We start from the raw sequence: 20,854 nt of genomic DNA on the forward strand, positions 1-20,854 counted from the left end.
ATAAGATGGACTTTGGAAACTCTCCATGGAAGGTCTTAGCCCCCCTGGGGAGCAGAAAGGGGATGGGATGAGGGTTGGGAAGGGGACAGGGGAGGAGGTGAGGGAACTGGGATTGGAATGAATAACAAGCTTGTTTCAAATTTAAATAAAAAATATTATCACATAAAAAAAAGATTTCTTTAATGTTTGATGCCTGGATCAGTCAATCAATCTTTCTTTCTTCCTTCCTTCCTTCCTATCTCTTCCTTTTTCCTTCGTTCCTTCCCGTCCCTCCCTTCCTTTTTAAAAATTTAATATTTATTTTGACTGAACTGTCCATTTTTCTGCTATCATCTCTTCAAGGCTTTTAATTCTCTATTTGACTTCATTCAGTATGTTGGAGAGATTCACCTCTCAATTTTTGTTTGACTTTCTGAGCTTTTTATTTTGAGTTTTAGTTCAGTTTGGCATTTCTTTAGTAACTTTATTTTGTTGTTGTTGTTAAATTCTACTTTCATATCTGGAATTTTGTTTTAGTGTTTCACTCAACTGTTTATATATTGTTTTCACTGTCTTCATTTAGGCCTTTGTTGATGTTCTTTTTAAGATTATCCAGCATGTTCACACTTGCCCCTTTGAAGCTCTTGTTTTATTGCTTTTCTCATGGCATGCTACAGTGAGAGTTCTGGCTTCTGGAGAAAGATATCTCCTTGTTTATTCATGCTTGCATTTTTTGTGCTAGGATCTAGGGGTCTAGAATTACACCATTCCCCTTGTTGCAGATATTTGGTCTCTCCTTTGTTGAGTGGGATTTTCACACTCAAGTTGCTGTTACCCACTCTGGATTATAACTTTGTGTAGTGGCTTTAGGATCCCTGATTCCCAGGCATGTGTATTGGTTACAGGATCCCTGATAGAAAACTGTTCAGTAGGTGTATATGTAGTTACAGAGAAGTACAGAAGGGCTAGAAGGAATGGATGAAAGCTAAGGACTAGGGGATGGAGGCAGACTGGAAGGAAAGGCAGCAACTAGTAACCTTCCCATTTATTAAGGAAAACACAAGTCTTATGTTTGTTATCTTTACCATCAAATGTATCTTTATTATTTTGGGGCACAATTGCCTATTTGTGTTATACAAAATCTTCAGAGGTTTTAAATATCAATATTCTGATAGTGAATATACTCATGCCCAATTAATATTTAAGGCTTTCATATAATTGTTTGAATATTTAAAAAGTGGTATATTTGGAAGTTCATTCACAAAATTCTTCCTATTTATTAATTAGCAACAAGAGCAAAACATACACAAATCATTTACATTTGTTAGTAATATAAAATATGATGTTTTGTTCTTTCATATTTGTGAAATGGTACATTTTAAAGACTGAGGCAATTATGTCTTGTGTTCACCGAGGCTTACATCAAAAGGTCTACAAGAAGCTTTGGAAAAAATGGTGGACAGAGACAGATAGGGAAGTAATTAAATCTATTTCCTTGTCACTGATCTTTGTGCTAAGACACATCATCATGTTTTGGGAACTTCGAATAAGCTCATATATCAATATAAGCTTATACTTATGAATAAAGTGGAGTTAAACAATACTTCACAAGTAAATTCGAAATTATTGATAGTCTGCATGCACCTTAACTGAACAAACGTGCATGACTAAATTCTATTAATGCTTTTAATGTGATTTTGTGCAAGTGGGGTAAACAATGTGACCATCATTGCACACTGGATTTAATGTTTGAGACGCTGCCAGATGATATCCATTTTTGCACCTAAATTCTTGCATCTCTCCTGATTCGTAATACCGCTTTTGTTTTTCTCTCCATCTGAAAATTATGTTATGCGTTTCCAAAATTCCTTCTGATACTATACACGGATCTAAAAGAAGAAGAAGAAAAATATATTCTACAACGTCATCACGTAAACCTACAGAGAGTCAGTCTTCAAGTAGAGTGTATTATGTTTGAGGCATTCCTTGCTAAACTCTTAACAAAAAATTATAAAAGCAGCACATGAAGTTAAGTAAATAGAGGGGCATGGCCTGATGTAAAAATTTCATGTTTGATGTGACAATTGGATTCAACATGAAGCACTCCTAACACCAGTAAATTGCATTTCAGAACATTCATGTTTGTTTTCCTTCATTTAGGTATTGGGAAGAGTTATACAATTTGAGCCATGACATGTATGATAATCGAATCTAATGTTCAGTGATACGACAATCATTAAAAAAAAAATACCTTCATTTAGGTATTGGGAAGAATTATACAATTTGAGCAATGACATGTATGATAATTGAATCTAATACCTCAATTGCTCTGTTGATGTCTGTAGGTCCTTACTGACAGTATAGCAGAAGCCAGGGGCCTTGAACTAAATCAATGACTCATAGCAATGAACAGTTACAAGTAAACATGAGTGGACTAAAGGATAACATTTGTTACTCATTGGGCCACACTATAGTTCCTATGATGACATTATTTTCCTTTCTTTTGTTTATATATTTATGTTTTTTGTTCGGTTGGTTTAATTTTTTGCTTTTCTTGTAGATTTTGTTTTGTCTTGGGGGAGAGGTTTTAAGGCACACAAAGAATCAGTAAAAGTTAAAAGAATTTTTAAAATTCTATGATTAGGAAGCCTAATCATAATTGTCTTTACAATATCCATCATATATTCACAAAGTAGTAACTATGAATGTGTAATGAATTTTATTTTGATAGGTTTTTTTGTTAAATAAATATATCAACCAATCATTGGACAAATGGCAATCCTGGTTTAAAAGCAGCTTTCCAACCATTACCTTGGACCCTGGGCTTACATCATATAAATATACCACGGTGCCTTTATGTACTCAACAGTTGATGAGAACGCAGATCTTTTTCCCCATTGAATGTTATTAAAACTCTATCAAGATCAATAACCATATATTCATAGATCAGTTTCTCAAATATATATTCTCTTTCTGTGCATCAATTTTTACCCAATGTCACAATGTTCTGGTTGCATTGCTACTAGTGTATCTTGAAACAATATATTATGGTATCTCCATATTTTTCTTTATGCTTAAGTTCCTTGTCATTGTACTTCCATGTACTTCCATACCTGTATGAAGAATGTTGCCCATATTTTAATGGACTTTCATAGAGTCTGCTAATTGCTTTGGCCAACACAGATGTTTTAATATTAATTCTTCCAACCCACTAACATGTGAGATTTGTCCATTGCTTTTGTTTTGTGAGATTCTTTCATCAATTAACTTAAGCATTCAGAAGTCATTCAATTCTGTTAAATTCTTTGCTGGATAATTTTTTAAAATTACTGTGAATGAGATTGCTTTTGTTGTTAATTCTTATTAAAATGGAATTGAAATTGACATATAGAAAATTGCTGATTTTTTTGTATAATGATACACATTTGTTGTTTATTAGATTTGTTTTCAGTTTTTATATTTGGGTACCCCTTCAGGACTTATCACATGGCAATACATACTTTCAAATAGAACGAGTTGTCTTCTATCTTCATAATTGAATACCAACTTTCTCAGGATCTACGAAAACAAGGTACTCACGTAAACATTTTGGCTTCTCTGACCATTCTCCATTTCTACACGTTATTTTCTTGTTGCCCTGCAGTCGGTACAAGGACTGGCACTGATATTCAACTGAAGATAATGGTGCATATACTGGTAGAGGGAAGGAGGTGATGTCTCCATTGTCAATAGGTGGAGGAGGTCCACATGTCTTTGTCGAATCTGAGAACACATATTTGATGTTTGAGAGATCAAGTCAAAGTACAGGCACAAAAGAAACAAAAACAGTGCAGTGGTAAACACAGTATTGTAAGGTGTACGGTTTTTCCACCCGCCGCCTGGTATTGTCCCGCTGCCGCGCCAGCCCCAAATAACACACAGAGACTCTGTATTTGATACAATGCTGTTGGCCCTGTTACTTGTTTCTTATCGGCTAGCTCTGCCTTAATTATTAACCCATTTCTGCTGATCTATGTATTTCTCTTACCGGGGAGCCGGCGGCATACTGCTTTCTTTAGACTCTCCATCTTGACTCCTCCTTCCTACTTCCTATTTCCTCCTTGTCTCCTAGTCCCTCCTATCTTCCTTTCCTATTGGCCAACAGTGCTTTATTATTAACCAGCATGAGAAACATATATAGAATGACATCTCCCATCACAGTATGTTTCTAGTGATTTGTGGCTACAGAGATGATTGGTTGAAGAAGTTTTAAATCATATAAAATGAGAGTTAAAGGGCAATCTCTTCCTTCTCACCTAAAGCACTAACTAAATTAAAATAAGCATAGACTGATGCCTTCCAGTGCTGGTAAATGTCATAGCTGCTAAACAGAAAGAAGACAATCCAGTCAGGCAGACTTTATTTTTAAAACACTGGGACATTTACTGTTCCTCTACCAAAATAGTCTTGATTTTCATTATCATTTTTGTAAAAACACATATTCATTGACAAGAGGTAAAGGAGCCCTGTTGGCTTCCTGATAGGGTCAAGGTGAGTATAGGCATCTCCATGTTATACTTTTCTGATAGTTCCTGGAAGTAGCTGGTAGATCTTTAGACCAACTGAGTCACTGTTGAGCTGCCTGGAGGCTGTGAAATATACTCCTTGTCCCAGATTTTGTGAGTTGTCACCAATGCTGGGGGAGGTGGACAATTTTGACATAATTTTATTTGAGCTATTTATGCTCCTGTAAGTCAACTCTCACTTATATTTCTGTAAGTAACTTTAATAAAACTCATGGTTCATCAAGTTGTACTTTGGACTTTGGTGATATCTGTACATCGGTCATTTCTGGTCTCCTTATCTGGGGTGCGTAGATGTTTGTGTATCATCTTTACAGGAAAATTTTTGTCACACAACAGAATTATACATATAAATATTTTCGTTTATGCTAGAATTGACCCTAAGGCTATGGCTTAGCCAAGTGTTGTACTAATGAACTAAAATACCTTCCCTTCCATTCTGTTTTAACAGTGTAGTGTAGAAAGCCCTGATTTCGTAATCCTGAACTGCTTATAATCAGAGAGAAATTAACAATCATCATTTGTTTAGTTTCATTTTATATACTTAGGGGTTATATGTTTCTTCTTGTTTGTTTGTGATAAATATTCCTAGAAGACCCAGACTTGTCTGTAATTCAAGACCATCATGCTCTTGTCTCCCAAATTCTATGATTACAGGTGTATGCCACCTTACTGAATTAAATTTGAGTGGAGCCTTGAGCTTAAAATCAAGTTTGTCAGTGTACTGCCATCCTTTTAAATTTTCAACTCTTCTATTGTCCTTCATCTTCTTCCCTCACATTGTTCACGTTTGAGTGACCATGCTTCATACTGCAAATAATAATTTTGGTAACATAGACCTACTTTAAATAGGAGATGGCACTAATGATAATAAAACAATTATACTCTAATCAGAGATATATGACACACAGGTCATATACGTGAGTCATTAATTTAACATTTTGTTCATTTGTTTGTTTTTAAAATTAGGGATTCATTATGTAGCCCAATATGTCCTCAAACTTAAAGCATATTGCTCCAAGGTCCTAAATGCTGGAATCAAGGTATAGGCCATCACTCCTGATGAATGCACTATTTTAAAAACAGATTATCAGGCCAATGAGAAGGAATAGTTATCGGGAGTGCTTGCCTCTAAGCCTGTCCAGTCCCAATGACTCACATGATAAAAAGAGTGAGATTACTCTCATAGGCATCAGACATCTAACTGCACAATGTAGCATGCATTCATTCATTAACACCCACATGCATACAAATACACAGAATAAACACTGTAACGAAATAATAAAAACAAAATTCTCATCTTTGGCCTTTCAAATAGTTCTCTCTCTCTCTCTCTCTCTCTCTCTCTCTCTCTCTCTCTCTCTCTTAGTTTACATTAAATTACAAGAAAGATTTCAGGAAATTAAATTTTTTAAAAAAGTAAAATGTAAATCTTTATTTTTGTTTTCCAAAATAGTACTCACCATAACATGAAGGAATATCAGACCATCCATCATAATTACATGTTATGGAGCCCTTGGTATCTTTATGTATGCTTTCATATCCAACATGGCATTCATAGTCTAATTTGTCGTTGAGTTTAAACCATGTTCTGTTATTTTCAGTTCCAGCATTCTCAAATACAGGCCTGTCACAAGACTCTAATACAAGATAAATAAAAGTTTTCATTTCTAACATGTCAATGGGTAATCTGAGCAATTCCCACAAGAACAAAAGGATTTATAAGTTAATATGTGGTAACAAATTAAATACTGTATAAAACCATCTCAGAAGACCAACAACAGATAAGTTTACTGATGCAGTTATTAAAATGAAAAATAGGTTCCTATATAATGGTTATCTCTTCACTTAGGATTTCACAAAATATCTTTTCATTTTTTTCCTTTTGTAATAAGATTTATTCAATGATGGCTGGATTTGGAGCTGGATTCCAATCCATAGTTTCCTGGCACATGTCAATTACTTAAAAAGGTCAAATATAATGTCGAACCCAAAGTCACAGAAGGAAAATGTTCAGTTCCAAAGAGAACAGCTCAACAACGTGGAACTTTACCTAGAGTTCAGCATATTAAACTAGTAGTAATGAAACAATACAGCTTGGATTTAAAGAAACACCTGGTAGTTCTTTCTAACATTTACACAAATAGCATCAGAGAGACCTTTATGTCACCTAGCTGTGTTATGGCCTTACAGGTTGAATGAGCCAATGAAAACTGAATCTTCCTTCATCCCACATCCCATCCTTATCTCACTACATAAAACCTATGCTTGATTTCAAGATAGAGTTGTAAGTGTCCACATTTCCTAAGCCTCGTTCAAGGAAATCACGTCAGCGTTGGATGCTATCGCTCTTCATCTTGAACATAGAACTCCAGCAGATTCAATATTGGCATTCATCATCTGTCATACCCTTCACATGAATTTTCTGTCAAGGTGTGGTAATAGTAGATCTGATGTGGACCTGTTTCTTCCGGGTCACATTGGACTTTTGGTTACCATTTGGGCTGGGTCTAGAAGATGGGGAAGTAGAGACGTTTCTTGGCCTGAGTCTCTAAGAGTAGAGATGTAGAAGAGAAATTGAGACGGTGAGGAGACCAGCTGTTGACTGCAGGGTACTGCCACCTGCTCTGGTGAGGGGCATTAGTTGGATTTGGGGCAGTAGAGATATTCTGGTTACTTGAAAACAATGCAACAGATGTTTGGTTGCAATAAATCTGCGTGGGCAGAATCAGTGCTAGAAGCAGCAACCCCAGCCCCAGTCTGGCCACCATAGCTCTGCACATGTTCCTTCCACTGGCGTGCGGCACGACGCTCTGGATGCTCAGTGCATGGAGATCTCCTGGGCTCGCGTGGACACAGGCAAGGTGGCCACAAAATTTCATTTTAAAAGTAATTTCACAGCTCAGTTTTCCTTACATTTATCACAAATTACAAAGAAATGGACAAATGCAGATGTATTTTTTAGGAATGTATAATAGTGTTTTGTGAATTAAGTTTTCACATTTAGTAGTTAATATGAAACATAGAGTTCAGAAAAGTAGATTAACTGAAATTAAAATTGATATATTCATTTATTATATCAAAGGTTTTATTTTTAACAATAATAAAATCCAATGTAGACTTACTAATTATAATTTAATATAGATGAATACTGCAAGGGAATATTATTAATGGCCTTTTCTTTAACTAGATCTTGTAAAGCACAATGAGTGAAAAATATATATTAAGAAAGTAATATTTAAAAGAGCCCTTTCATTTAAGGTAAGTTGAATAGTTCTTGAAAAACACCACTGGTTATTTTTCTGATAAGATGAACTAATCATTCTTAGAAGGCCTTCATTAACTGTAGGTCATATAACAAGGAAAATTTCAAAACATCAAAGTTTGCTTCTATATGGAAACTGTCCTGTCTTTCCAATATCAAGATATTTGGAAAGATTTTCCAAGAGGGAAGCGTTCCAAAATGGATCTTAACGGGCAGTGTCAAATACATATCATGAAGGTACCACATATTCTGTGATTTAAAACATGAACATATATCCTCACTAAAAAGTTTACCAGTGCATATTGGAAGAAAATCTTGGATACGAAAGGCAGAACATCTTTGAAATGTCAGCTGGTCAAAGAATCCTTCACTAGATTAAAATTGTATGCTGTTTTAAAGCATTGAAAAGGGAAATGAGCAGAAATTCTGCAATATAGTAATGAGTCCAAGAGGAAAACCAAATAGTCATCATGTGAAGTTTTTTCTCCTGAAATTTAAAACTCATCTTTCAAATAAAAATCAGCCAGCTCAAAAGAGAATAAAGCCAAACCCTTATACAGCACCAGTATAATGGCAGCAATATAATGAAGTACTCACTGATGCACGAGGGTTGAGACGACCATCCGCTTTGGAGGCAGGTAATTGTTCCTGATGTTTCTCCATTCGGTGTTACATACCCCTCTTTGCACCTATACTGTGTTGTTTTATTTAGAGCATATGTAAGATCAGATTCAGAAAGAGACCCGTTCTCAATTTCTATATCTGACTTTAAACATGTCTCTAAAAGGGAAGGAAGTAAGAAAAACATGAGTGCGTGCTCGGTAGCTTAAGGATTTATACTATAAAAAAAGATATTAAAAATAAATTAAAGAAGGACAAAATAAAATTAAATTTTAAAAAGTTATTAAAAATAACCATTAGCCATTATACATGAAGATCCAGAATAATCAAAAGCATGTACCATGATCCTTTAGAAAGTCCCCCAGAAGATGAAAAAAAAAACCCAAAACCTTTCCAAACAGGTCTAATAAATTGTCAAACTCAGCCTTCTTATCCTGTAGGTTTCCAATCCTAAGCCCTGCTGGCAAGAGTTCTAGCAGAATCCTTTACTAAAGGACTCAGGTGAAACTGAAAGGAATATACATTTGTGTCAACATCTTAATCCCCATTGAAACTCCCCAGAAAAACATTTGCCAATGCTCACATACCATACAAGTATCAATGGCACCATGGAATCACAACCAAGACCATGTAGGAAGCTGGCTGCACTCAACATACATATTGAAGAGGAACAAAGACCCTCATGAGTTAACTGAGGCTCTGTTAATAAATTAGAAAAAAGCAGAAATTAAAGTAAAAATGAGTAAATGGGGTAAGGGGGATCATGCCCAGAGGAGGAATAACCAAGCAGAAAATAAAAGAAAGTATATATGTAATGCACTGACATATTTCCATAAAAAAATGAACTGTAAATTTTCAAAGTATTAAAAAAAACCTTAAGTTAACAAATTTTTAAACAGATTTATTACATGAAAAGTAGGGATGGCACAGATTACCAATATCAGCAAATATGGAAATTATAGTATTTTACTCTTTTACCTATTTTAAAAGACAAATTGGGAAATCTTTTGGACATTCATGTTAATTAATTTGACAAGTTGACAACTAATGGAGTTAGTAAAAGCCATAGACTATACCACTCACTCAAGAAAAATAGATAAGGTGAATATAGTTGCTTTAGTATGAAAAACATGCATTAAGTAAACATCTATTGATTACACACAGAATATTTCAGCTGCATACAACAGAAAAAAACTATAGGAAAAAAAGCACGTAAGTAAATATAATGATAAATCACACGAATGGATAGAAAACTTAAATTATACTATATAAATTGTCTCCAAATTATTCTCAAAAAAAATTTTACATTCAAGAGCAAATCATTCTAAAATTCACAAGGCTAGAATCTAAAGTAGCAAGAAAATTCTTCAAAATGCTCAAGGATATAGGCATTTCAAACCTAATTTAAAGAGTATATATTGTACTGATTAATAGAAATATTATAATTCTTAAACAATAGATTTCTACAACCTATACTTTATTACTTAAATATTTTAAATTTAGTTGTTTAAAAAGAAAGGATGTGGTTGTCTAATATTAGGAGATATCAAGTCTGCCTCAGTCATTAAAGAAAACTGTATGACGGTGGATGTAGAAACACACAGAGCAGTAGGAAAGAAACAGGAAGTCAATAAACAGACACAAATAGGACCAGGATATATTTGTCAAGAATCAATAGCAATTTCCCAGTAGAAGAGAATCTTTTATCAAATAGAACATCCACAGTTAGGCATTAAATGCAAAATAAGAAGCTTAAACTTCTTTCTTATTACTTATATGAAAATTAACCCAATATTGATCAAACATCTAAAGGCAAAATATGAACTTCTAGAAAATATTTGCTTTTGACTTAAGCAATGACATTTTAGATGACACCACACACACACACACACACACACACACACACACACACACACACACGTGACCAATAAGGCAGGCAGGGCATACTAATCTGAGGAACAGGTATGCAGTCTATCCAAGGAACTCTCTTACTCCTTGGATTCAGTTACCACATCCCTCCTCTCCCCATCCCCAACCATGCTGTCATGTCCCAGTCCCTAACTGGGGCAGGCATCCTCTGCTCAAGAGCAGACAACTCCAGCAAGAAGAGGAGGTAGGCTGTTCCTAGGTTCCCACAGACACAATCCTCCACCATCCCTCCACCCCCACCCCAGGTGCTGCATCCCTGCTTCCAACTCAGGTGGACCCTGTGCTCAAATGCAGGCCACACATATGAGAATAACAGGTAAGTGATCTTGACCAAAGGCCATGACAGAACTCTAGGTTGGTCAAATCATCCAGCATGACCTTTGGTCTACCCACCCCCGAAACAATCCTCAATCCCCTCTCCTCTCCTCATTGCCATGCCCCAGCCCCCAACTTGGGTGAAGAAGCCCTATTCAACCACAGGTCACACACAACACAAGACCAGACAAGAACACATGGTTTAGTTTCCCATCAAACAAGTGCAAACTCAGAAACCATTACCTAGACCTACAATGTGCTAATCTGAGAGCTATAGATGCTAACTTAAGAACACAATCAACAACAGCCAGGGCAAAATGTAACCACCAGAGCCCAATTATTCTGTTGCAGTGAGCCCTGCATATTCCAACAAAGCTAAAGCACAAGGTAAAGACCTTAAAACCAACTGTATGAAGACGGTAGAGTTCCTTAAAGAGGAAGTGAATGACAAATTGGAGGAAATGAGTAAATCCCTTAAAGAAAACCAAGAAAGAAAGCTAATCAAACTCTTGAAGGAAACAAATAAAATTGCACAAGACATAACTAAGGAAATAAAAGCACTAAAGAAAAATCTGAGATAAATCTGGAAATGAAAAATATAGGTAAGAAAACAGAAACTACTTAGAGGAACTTCAGCAATAGAGTACAATAATGGAAAACAAAAAAAATCTCAGATGTTGGTCAAAGAAAATGTTAAATCTAAAAACAATCCTAACACAAATCACCCAGAAAAATCTGGGACACTATGGAAAGACCAATAGAATAGAATAAGAATAGAATAGAATAAGAAAAAAAAAAACCCATCTCAAAGGCTCATAAAATATTTTTAAAGATATATTTATTTATTATTTATACAGTGTTCTGTCTGCATGTATCCCTGAAGGCTAGGAAAGTGTACCCGATCTCATTACAGATGATAGTGAGCCATCATGTGACTGCCAGGAATTAATCTCAGGACATCAAGATGACCAGCAATTGTTCTTAACAACTGAGCCATCTCTCCAGCCTCTCCCCCACCCCTGGAAAATATGATAGTAAAAAATCATACAAGGAAAATTTTCTTACAAAGAGAAAAGGATGCCTATGGATGTACAAGAAGCATATAGAACATCAAATAGGTTAGATCAGAGGCAAAAATTCACTCCCCACCAAAATTCAAAACACTGAGCATATAGAACAAAGAACGAATACTAAAATATGCAAAGGAAAAAGAGCAAATAACATATAAAGGCAGACCTATTAGAATTAAACCTGATTTCTCTGACTAAAACTCAGAGAGCCTAGACAGATATCTTCAGAGGCCACAGCTGCAAGTGCAGACCTCTATAACCAGTGAAATTTTCAATAATCATAGGAGAAGAAACACAATATTCCATGATAAAGTCACATTCACACAATACCTATTTACAAAACCAATGGTACAAAAGGTAATAGGAGATTAACCACACCTATGAAATCAAAGGAAATAAAAAATTCCACACCACCAAAACAAAAAGAAGGAATGCACACACACATACACACATCATAACTGCCACCAAGAACTCTAAATATCAGTGGATGCAACTCCCCAATAAAAATGGACGTGAAAACAGGATCCTTCTTTCTGATGCATACAAGAAACATACCTCAACATCAAATGTGAATATTATGTTAGAGAAAATGGTTGGGAAAAGATTTTCCAAGTGAATGCACCTAAGAAGCAAGTTGGCATAGCCATTGCCATATCTAACAAAATAAATTTCAACCCAAAATTTATCAAAAGAGACAGAGAAGGACACTTAGTCATCAAAGGAAAAATCCACCAAGACATTTCAAATCTTTTCATCTATGCATACAACACAAAGGCATACACTTTTGTAAAAGAAGCATTACTAAAGCTTAAAACATACATTGACCCTACAAATTGACCGTCAGAGACTTCAATACCACAATCTAACCGAGGGACAGAGCATCCAAAAAAATAAACAGAGAAATACTGGAGTTAAAAGACATGATAGACCACATGGACTGAAGAGATATCTAAAAAACATTTCAGTCAGATAGAAAAAAAAAATACCTTCTTCTAAGCACTTCACCAAACTTTCCAAGAAATTGATTAGATACATAGTTATGAAGCAAGTCTCAACGGATACAAATAAATTATAATAACTATATGCTGTCCTCCCAGATCACCAACAATTAAAGCTGGATATCAGTAGTTAAAAGCTTGCAAACTCATGGAAACTGAACAAGTCTCTATTATACTTACAAAGACTCCTTAGTATTCAGTTATATACACTTTAAAAGAAGCATTTTGCCACAGTTAATATAATTAGAATGGGAAGTCAAGAGCATCTTGTGATCTCAGAGCTGCTTACTTACTGACACGGATGCATTTGGGTTGAGGAGACCAGCCATTCTCTGTACATGTAATTGTGTCCTGACCATTTGGAAGTCTGTATCCAGAGTAACACTTGACTTTTGCAGACTGGTCCTGTACGTAGCTGGCTTTCCGTTCTAAAAGTACACCATGGTCCACATAAGGGAAACTACATTGCCCTAAGGACCATAAATATAATGATTAAAAACATAACATTCATTTATTCAAAAAAACGGAATTAAAATTTATCTCACAATAGTTAAATGAGCACATGTGTGGCATTCAAAAATAAAGCCAATTCCAAATTTTTTAGGAAGTACCATTTATATTTAGTTTTATAAATGAAATATTCAAGCGATAAAGACATTTTCATAGTCCCTATTTTTCATGTTCCTTTCTTTGGCAGAGCATGATTTAATGTAGATGTTGACTTACTGAGGCACGGGACTGCAGGCTCCCAACCTTGTGTGGTGCAGCGAATGTAGCCCCAGTGTGTCCCTGAATGAATCACAAATCCTCTCTTGCAGTAATAGCTGAACTGCTTTCCTACAGATGCTGGGAAGTATGCTCTGTATTTCCCCTCATGATATAGACCTCCATTTTTGATATGTGGAAAATCACAAGGTTTCACTACAAATAAAAAGAAGCAAACAGAAAAACACTCACTACTTGATCAGTGGATTACTTTCTATTAATTAAAATAACGACCTGACTGGTGAGTATCTGGGAGAAGAAGACAAATAGAACTCAGACAACTGAGGTATGCGGGGAGGTATTTCCCAATGAAATCAAGTTATGCATCTCACCAGAGAAGCAGGTCAGGAATTATTAATATCCATTATGACAACTGCTTATCTATAATTTGAATTGTAACTGAAACCTAATGTGATTACATCATATTGAACATTTTTATCTTCATATTGAAGTACTCTATTATTGAGTGTATTAGTAACTTTATATGTAATGTTTCATTAAATTTTTCTTCATGTTCTTATTCATAAGTAATTAGCTCTTTTAATATAAGAATAGCATAAATCTTTGCATGAAGTATAATGCTACTTCAGGGACCCTCATCCACTATGTTAAAAGAATTTTGATAAATACAACTGCTAAGTGCACACAAATTTCTTACAGCTTCCTTGTTCTTTTATTTTTGTTTTATAAGGGAAGATTTCCCAGAAATTCGGTTCATGGTTTATAAATGTAGATTCTTTCTGTCATAACTGTTCTTCAATAAATTTGAGAACTATACTTTTCATAGAACACTAATAAATTAAGTTAGCTCACTGAGATTTCTCTTTCAAGGGTACCACAAATAGGCACTGTTTCAAACAGAAATATCCTCATTACCACAGTCCAGGTCTTATGTAATCTTCATTCTCATAAGGGCACAAGTGAATCTGTCTTTGTCTCTTTTACTGGCAATTCCTCAAAACAAACGTAATATTACTTAAAATGCATTATCAGCCGAGGTGATCAATACTTAGAGCAGCCCATTTTGCTGTGGTGTATGTTTCCAGATGCAGATTGTGTCCCAGCTGTAGTGAGATATTCACTTTGTGCACACCTGTGACACTGACCATGCCCATTGGGGTGGGGACAGGGGCAGAGGTTATCTGGGGGTACTAGGTCTGGGAAAGAGGCCACAGAGTGCTCTCTTGCTTTCAGCAAGGGGACAGAAAAGTATCCGAAGGCATCCCTGGGACCAGGAACCTGCTGGCGTTCATCTACCTCTGTTGTAAGTTATTTGTCCCTGAATAAACATCTATTTGGACTGTTTGTTTTTCCTGATCCTTATTAAGCCACAATAACCAGCCCTGATGGTTGGTCCATCACAATGTTGTTGATTTAGGTTACTCATAATAGTGATTCACATATTTACTGATTTTTTTACAACCCTTCTAACTAACTAAACACTTGCCTGGCTCATTTTTTTCTTACCTAGTCCCGTATCTTCTAATTATTATTGACAATTTTTTTCCAACAACAAATTTAACATGGCACAAAAGATCAGTTTGAAGAATCTCCTCATGCAGAATCAAGATCATCATTCCTTGTATTGTTCCAGTTGTGAATTTTTACTGTATTTCCCCCCAAACAACAAACCATCTGATGAAAGAAATGAGTGATTGAACAGGCTGGAGAAGAGAGCACTAAATATTTTAAGTAGAAAAGTTATTTAACAAATAACAGAAATTAGTTGTCTTTATTTTATTCAGTAAAACATCAGAAACTCCATGCTGAAAATTTCAAATTCAGATTATTTTCAGGCCACAGACAGTCAGGATATATTTGGGTAGATCTAGTATGTGGAACCTAACCACATACTAGTGTGGGGCCTACTATACTCGCTGATTTCACACATGAATTGTAAACCTACTCAAAATCCATGGAGGGATTTCAAAAGGTCTAGAGAGAGAGCATTAATTCTGTTATTAAGGTAAATTACACAACACTGAACAATCTTGTAGGAATATATTTCGCATTTAGAGACAGTCAACATTAATCAGAAACGTCTTCCTTTTGCAGTAAATTATTATGAAAATAGAGATTTATTAACACCATGTATAGTGAGCATTTTCAATTTAAGCAAGACATTCTCATAGAGGAATCTAAAACGGCTGTAAGACACTTAGGAAAGCGCCATCATGGAAATGCACATCGAGACAACTCTGAGCTATCATCTTACTCCTGTCAGAATGGCTAAAATTGGAAACACCAGTGATGGCTTACATTGGAGAGGATGTGGAGAGAGGGGAACACTCCTCCACTGCTGGTGGGAGCGCAAACTCATACAGCCATTTTGGAGATCAGTATGGCAGTTCCTCAGAAAAATGGGAATCAGTCTACCACAGGATCCAGTAATGCCATTCTTAGGCATCCATGCAACAAAGATATCTGTTCATCTGTGTTCATAACAGTATTATTTGTCATAACTAGAACCTGGACCCAACCTAGATGCCCCACAACTGAAGACTGGATAAAGAAAATGTGTTACACAATGGAGTGCTATTCAGGAGGGGGAAAAAAACAATGGAATCTTGAAATTCGCAGGGAAATGGATAGAACTTGAAGAAACCATCCTGAGTGAGGTCACAAAAAGACAAACATGTTTTGTATTCACTCATATATGGATTTTACACACAGAGCAAAGGATCACCAGCTATGATTCACACTGCCAGAGAAGCCAAGAAACAAGGAGGACCCTAAGAGAGACATACATGGTCCCCTGGAGAAGGGTAAAGGGACAAGGTCTCCTGAGAAAATTGGATTCATGGGGGGAGGTCAGTGGAGAGGGAGTTAGGAGCAAGAGAAGGGGAGAAGAGGAAGGAAGAGGAGAGCATGAGGGAGCAGGAAGATTGAGACAGAGGAGGAATAGAGGAGAGCAAGAAAAGAGATACCATAACAGAGGGAGCCATTATAGGTTTAAAGAGAAATCTGGTACTAGGGAAATGTTAAGAGACCCACAAGCATGACCCCAACTAACAATCTAAGCAATAGTGGAGAGGCTACCTTAAATGCCCTTCCCTGATAATGAGATGAGATTGATGACTACCTTATATGCCGTCCTAGAGCCTTCACATCTGAACACTGAGCCAAACTCCTGGAATCCAGTTGCAGAGAGGGAGGAGTGATAAGCAAGGGTTCAAGACCAGGCTGAAGAAACCCACAGAGACAGCTGACCTGAACAAGGGGGTCTCATGGACCCCAGACTGATAGCCAGGAAAGCAGCATAAGACTGACCCAGACCCCCTGGACATGGGTCTCAGTTAGAAGGCCTAGGAAGTCTAAGGACCTCTGACAGTGGAACCAGGATGTATGCATGAAAGGACTTTGGGAACACATTCCCCATGGAGGGATACTCCCTTAACTTAGAGACATGAGGGAGGGCCTAGACCCTACTCCAAATGACTTGATAGAGTTTGATGATCCCTCCTAGAAGGACTCACCCTTCCTGGGGAGTGAACGGGAATGGGATGGGGGAGGTGGTCGGGGAGTGGGGTGGGGTGGAGCATGGGAGGATGGGAGGGAGAGGGAACTTGGATGTATATGTAAAATAATAAAAAACAAGAAAGTGAATTAGTAACATCACTTTGGAGTCACAGATTGGACAGATAATGGAGTATTTTCTCTGATTTCTCAAATGCAAATGCACTAGATATTGGTGGTGTAGTAATTGCCTGTATATATTGTATATAGTTATTGTACTTATTGTATATAGTTTTTCTTATATTAGTTATAGCCTTATTTTTTATTTTAGACACAAGGGGGAAATGTAGTGGTATTATGTTTGTGTTTTAACAAATAAAACTTGCCTGTAGATTCAAGTGCAGAGCGAAGACACTAGAGACCAGCAGTGGTGGTATACATCTTTAATCTCAGTACTGGGGGACAGATACATCTCTGTTAGTTCAAGGCCACCTTGGGCTACACAAAATTGATCCAGTCTAAAAGAGAAACAAAGTTCACACAAAGTAATTCTCAACAGATGCAAGAAATTTAAATAACTCTTTGCATTCTATGAGATCTCCAGTTTAAAACTAGCTGTCAACCACAAGAGAAACAACAGAAAGCCTACAAACTCATGAACACTGAACAACTCTCTACTGAATAAAAAATAAAATTGTGTCAAGATACAAATTAAGAAATAAATGAAAGACTATACAACAGATTGAAAATAAACACACAACATACTCAAACTTATGGGACACGATGAAAGCATTCCTAAGAAGGAAGATTTCAGTACAAGGACTGACTTACTTACATCCAAATGAGTTTTGTCATTATCTTTTAGAAGTCTGTTCTTTTCTGAAGATCAACAAAAAAGGAATATAGGAGGGGAGATGGGCACAAACTGGGAGAAATAGAGGCAGAGGAAACTGTAATCAAGATAAAAAGGGAAAAGAATCAACTACAAGGGGTAGATGATGATGATGACATAGATAAAGATGAGGGACAGATCTACGTATATAGATATAGATAGATAGATTAAAATGAAAGACAGATAGAAATGTAGACAGACAGACAACAAAACAGATAGTTAAATGTTATCAGACTGGCTCCAGAGTATAACCTGAAGACATAGATGAGGCAAGCTGTTCTATTGCAGCCAGCTGAGGTTCCAAAGGGCACAGCAGTGTCCTATTACATGAGGCGTCCAAGTAAAAAAACAAAACCAACAGAAAGGTAAACTCATCAAATTTCCTTGCAGATGCCAGCACACACTGAGGAAGCATGGCGTAAGGCTGGAGTTCCCCAATCCGATTCCCAGGAAGAGCAGAGAGAAGAATGACAGATGAACCTTGGCAAGTTCATCTATGGGTGAGGGGGGCGGGGAATCAATGGGAAACTCCAGCTTATTCTTCCAGAAAGTTCCTGCTGGATGTTGTGAGCACCTGATTTGTTCAGTCCATTGCTCTTTGTTCTGTTTCTTAGAAACCACATCCAAAAGGCTCTCCAAGTGGAAGTCCAGATACCCACCATAAGTGAGCCACATTAGTGGACCAATGCTTGTTATCTTGAGGGCCTGAAATAATGTTCTGCTGTCTGGCTGTCGCCTCTCTATCTACCGCATTCTTCTATTGTTGCTACATACATAGTAAACTTAAAAGCAAATTTAAAAGGAAAATTATGAGTGTTGTAGGTCATTCTTCAGACTGTACAGAGTACAAGACAAACTGTATTTACAAATACCATAGAGCAAAATTAGCTGGGTGTGTTTAGGGATATATTTATGTATATATGTATACATATAAATATATAAATATACACACATGAATGCAATAAAAAAATAGTGAAAGAATTAGCCATGTTTTAGAGGGACAGCTGTGAAATCCTGGTAAAGTGCACACCATTAATACTGAGGTAACAATTTCCTGCTTTCTAAGTTCATTGGAGAGATCCAAAATGAGGAAATTGTTGGCACTTTGGTGCCTTACATGTGAAATAACAATATTCTTCATTGACTTGTTAAAAGGCATTTCCATTTGACTAATGATAATTTGGTTTAAATGCGAAACGTTTCTCATTTTAGTGACTTTGACTTAAAAACTTGTCCAATCTGTAAAAATAAAACAAATCCCACATGGACTCAGAGATGTTTAGAGTCTATTGGAAACTTTGTCTTTTCAGTGTCTTTCTTTAAATTCAATATCTTTTTGAAAATTCATCTTTCTACTTTTATTTTAACACATTTTTAAAAAGAATATCTTTTTGTCTCTACAAATTATATTTAGAAGCCATTTACACTTTGAGGTTTAGAGGCCAGAGAACAGCTCTTTTACTAATTTTTTTTCTTTTTAATCACTTACCGAAAACTTCATGAATCAAAAAGATTTTATCATTCGATTTTTTTCTAATTTTTCAATTAAAGTTTTATAGTTTATTTTCTATGTCCAATATTTTATAATAAAATTTAAAATTAAAAATATTCTCGTACACACACACAACAGATAAATATATCTGGCTAGAGAGTATATGTTTCAAATCTGTTTCCACTTACCTTCTCCTTTGGCAGTAGAAAGCCATAGGCTTAGAAAGACATTGGCTAAGAGCAACATGCCAGACCAACCCTTCTTCTAAGACCTAAAGGTCTCCAGGAGAGGTGGTACTTCTGGGACCTGTCACTGACAGTACTGTGTGTGACTTTGAAATTCGGTGCATTCCTGGAAGCTAGCTTGGTAAATATCAAAGTTCACAGGAGGAGGGTTAAAATAAACAACTTTCAAACATTGCTTTCATATTAGTGCTCTAAACTATTTATTTTACATTTATTAAACAATAAAAAGCATTCAATTTCTTTGTGCCAGCCTCCTAGACATTCAAACTATCATTTTGCTCATGTATTTTCTAGTTTTTACATCCCAACCAAAGTTTCCCCTCTCCCCCTAACCCTATCTACTCCTTCTCCACTGTTTTTCTTCAGATACAGGAAGGACCCCTTAACATGACCTTAAACAATTTATTTGTATCTGTTGAGACTTGCTTCTATTCATCCCTCGATCAGTCTTCCTATATGAGAGCAAGAGAGAGACAGAGACAGAGAGAGACAGAGAGAGAGAGAGAGAGAGAGGTACCATAATATGGGGAGCCTATATATATTTTGTTTGAAAAGAAAACTTACTCTAGAGAAGTGTTCAGAGACCTACTAACAATCTGAGCAATAGTGGAGAGGCTACCTTAAAACGCTCTTCCCTGATAATGAGAATTGATAACTAACTTATCCACCATCATAGAGCCCTCATCTATTAGCTGATGGAAACAGAAAACAGAAGCAGACGCCCACAGCTAAACACTGAGCCGAACTCCCAGAATCCAGTTGAGAGGGAGGAGTGATAAGAAAATGGGGTCAAGACCAGGCTACAGAAAATCACAGAGACAGCTGACCTGAACAAGGAGGAGCTCATGGATGCCCAGACTGATAGCTGGGAAACCAGCATTGGATAGACTCAGACCCCATGAACATGGGTCTCAGTTAGGAGGCCTGGGCAGTCTAAGGGACCTCAGACAGTGGAACCAGGATGTATCCCTGGTGCATGAAAGGACTTTGGGAGCACATTCCCCATGGAGGGATACTGCCTTAGCCTAGAGGCAGGAGGGAGAGACAAAGTACAAAGATTCTATTTGTGTACATTTTCTGAGGAAATAAGGATGGCTGTTGGGGATCGATAGGGAAGAGACTTTTACATTTTCTACCAACCTTTCTTTAAAAAGGGGGTTAATTTATTTATTTGACATGAACGTGTCTGCACATAAATATATGTCTGTGAACCACAATGCTTGCAAAACCTGCAGAGACCAAAAGCCAGCACGGGATGCCCTGGA

At 36.5% G+C, this 20,854-nt stretch overlaps 1 protein-coding gene across 1 annotated transcript; it reads right to left on the reverse strand.

Moving 5' to 3' along the window:
* Positions 1–1,063: 1,063 nt before the first annotated feature.
* Positions 1,064–19,596, reverse strand: LOC127221238 (complement factor H-related protein 4). Its single transcript, XM_051183137.1, has 7 exons — positions 19,533–19,596; positions 13,466–13,660; positions 13,033–13,209; positions 8,404–8,586; positions 6,005–6,181; positions 3,559–3,741; positions 1,064–1,868 (listed from the first exon to the last, which is right to left on the reverse strand). Exons 1-7 carry the CDS (start codon positions 19,588–19,590, stop codon positions 1,666–1,668), a joined length of 1,176 nt encoding a protein of 391 aa, XP_051039094.1. The 5' UTR covers positions 19,591–19,596; the 3' UTR covers positions 1,064–1,665.
* Between the last annotated feature and the right edge of the window lie 1,258 nt (positions 19,597–20,854).

The sequence above is a fragment of the Phodopus roborovskii genome, unplaced genomic scaffold, assembly GCF_943737965.1.
Source record: "Phodopus roborovskii unplaced genomic scaffold, PHOROB, whole genome shotgun sequence".
NCBI lineage: Eukaryota > Metazoa > Chordata > Mammalia > Rodentia > Cricetidae > Phodopus > Phodopus roborovskii.

Coding starts and splice junctions, on each gene's coding strand:
- LOC127221238 (XM_051183137.1), bottom strand. CDS start 19,590: ATGTTGCTCTTAGCCAATGTCTTTCTAAGCCTATGGCTTTCTACTGCC. Junction 3,742..6,004: donor TGATATTCCTTCATGTTATG/GTGAGTACTATT, acceptor ATGTGTTCTCAG/ATTCGACAAAGACATGTGGA. Junction 1,869..3,558: donor AGAGAAGCCAAAATGTTTAC/GTGAGTACCTTG, acceptor TTCTTCTTTTAG/ATCCGTGTATAGTATCAGAA.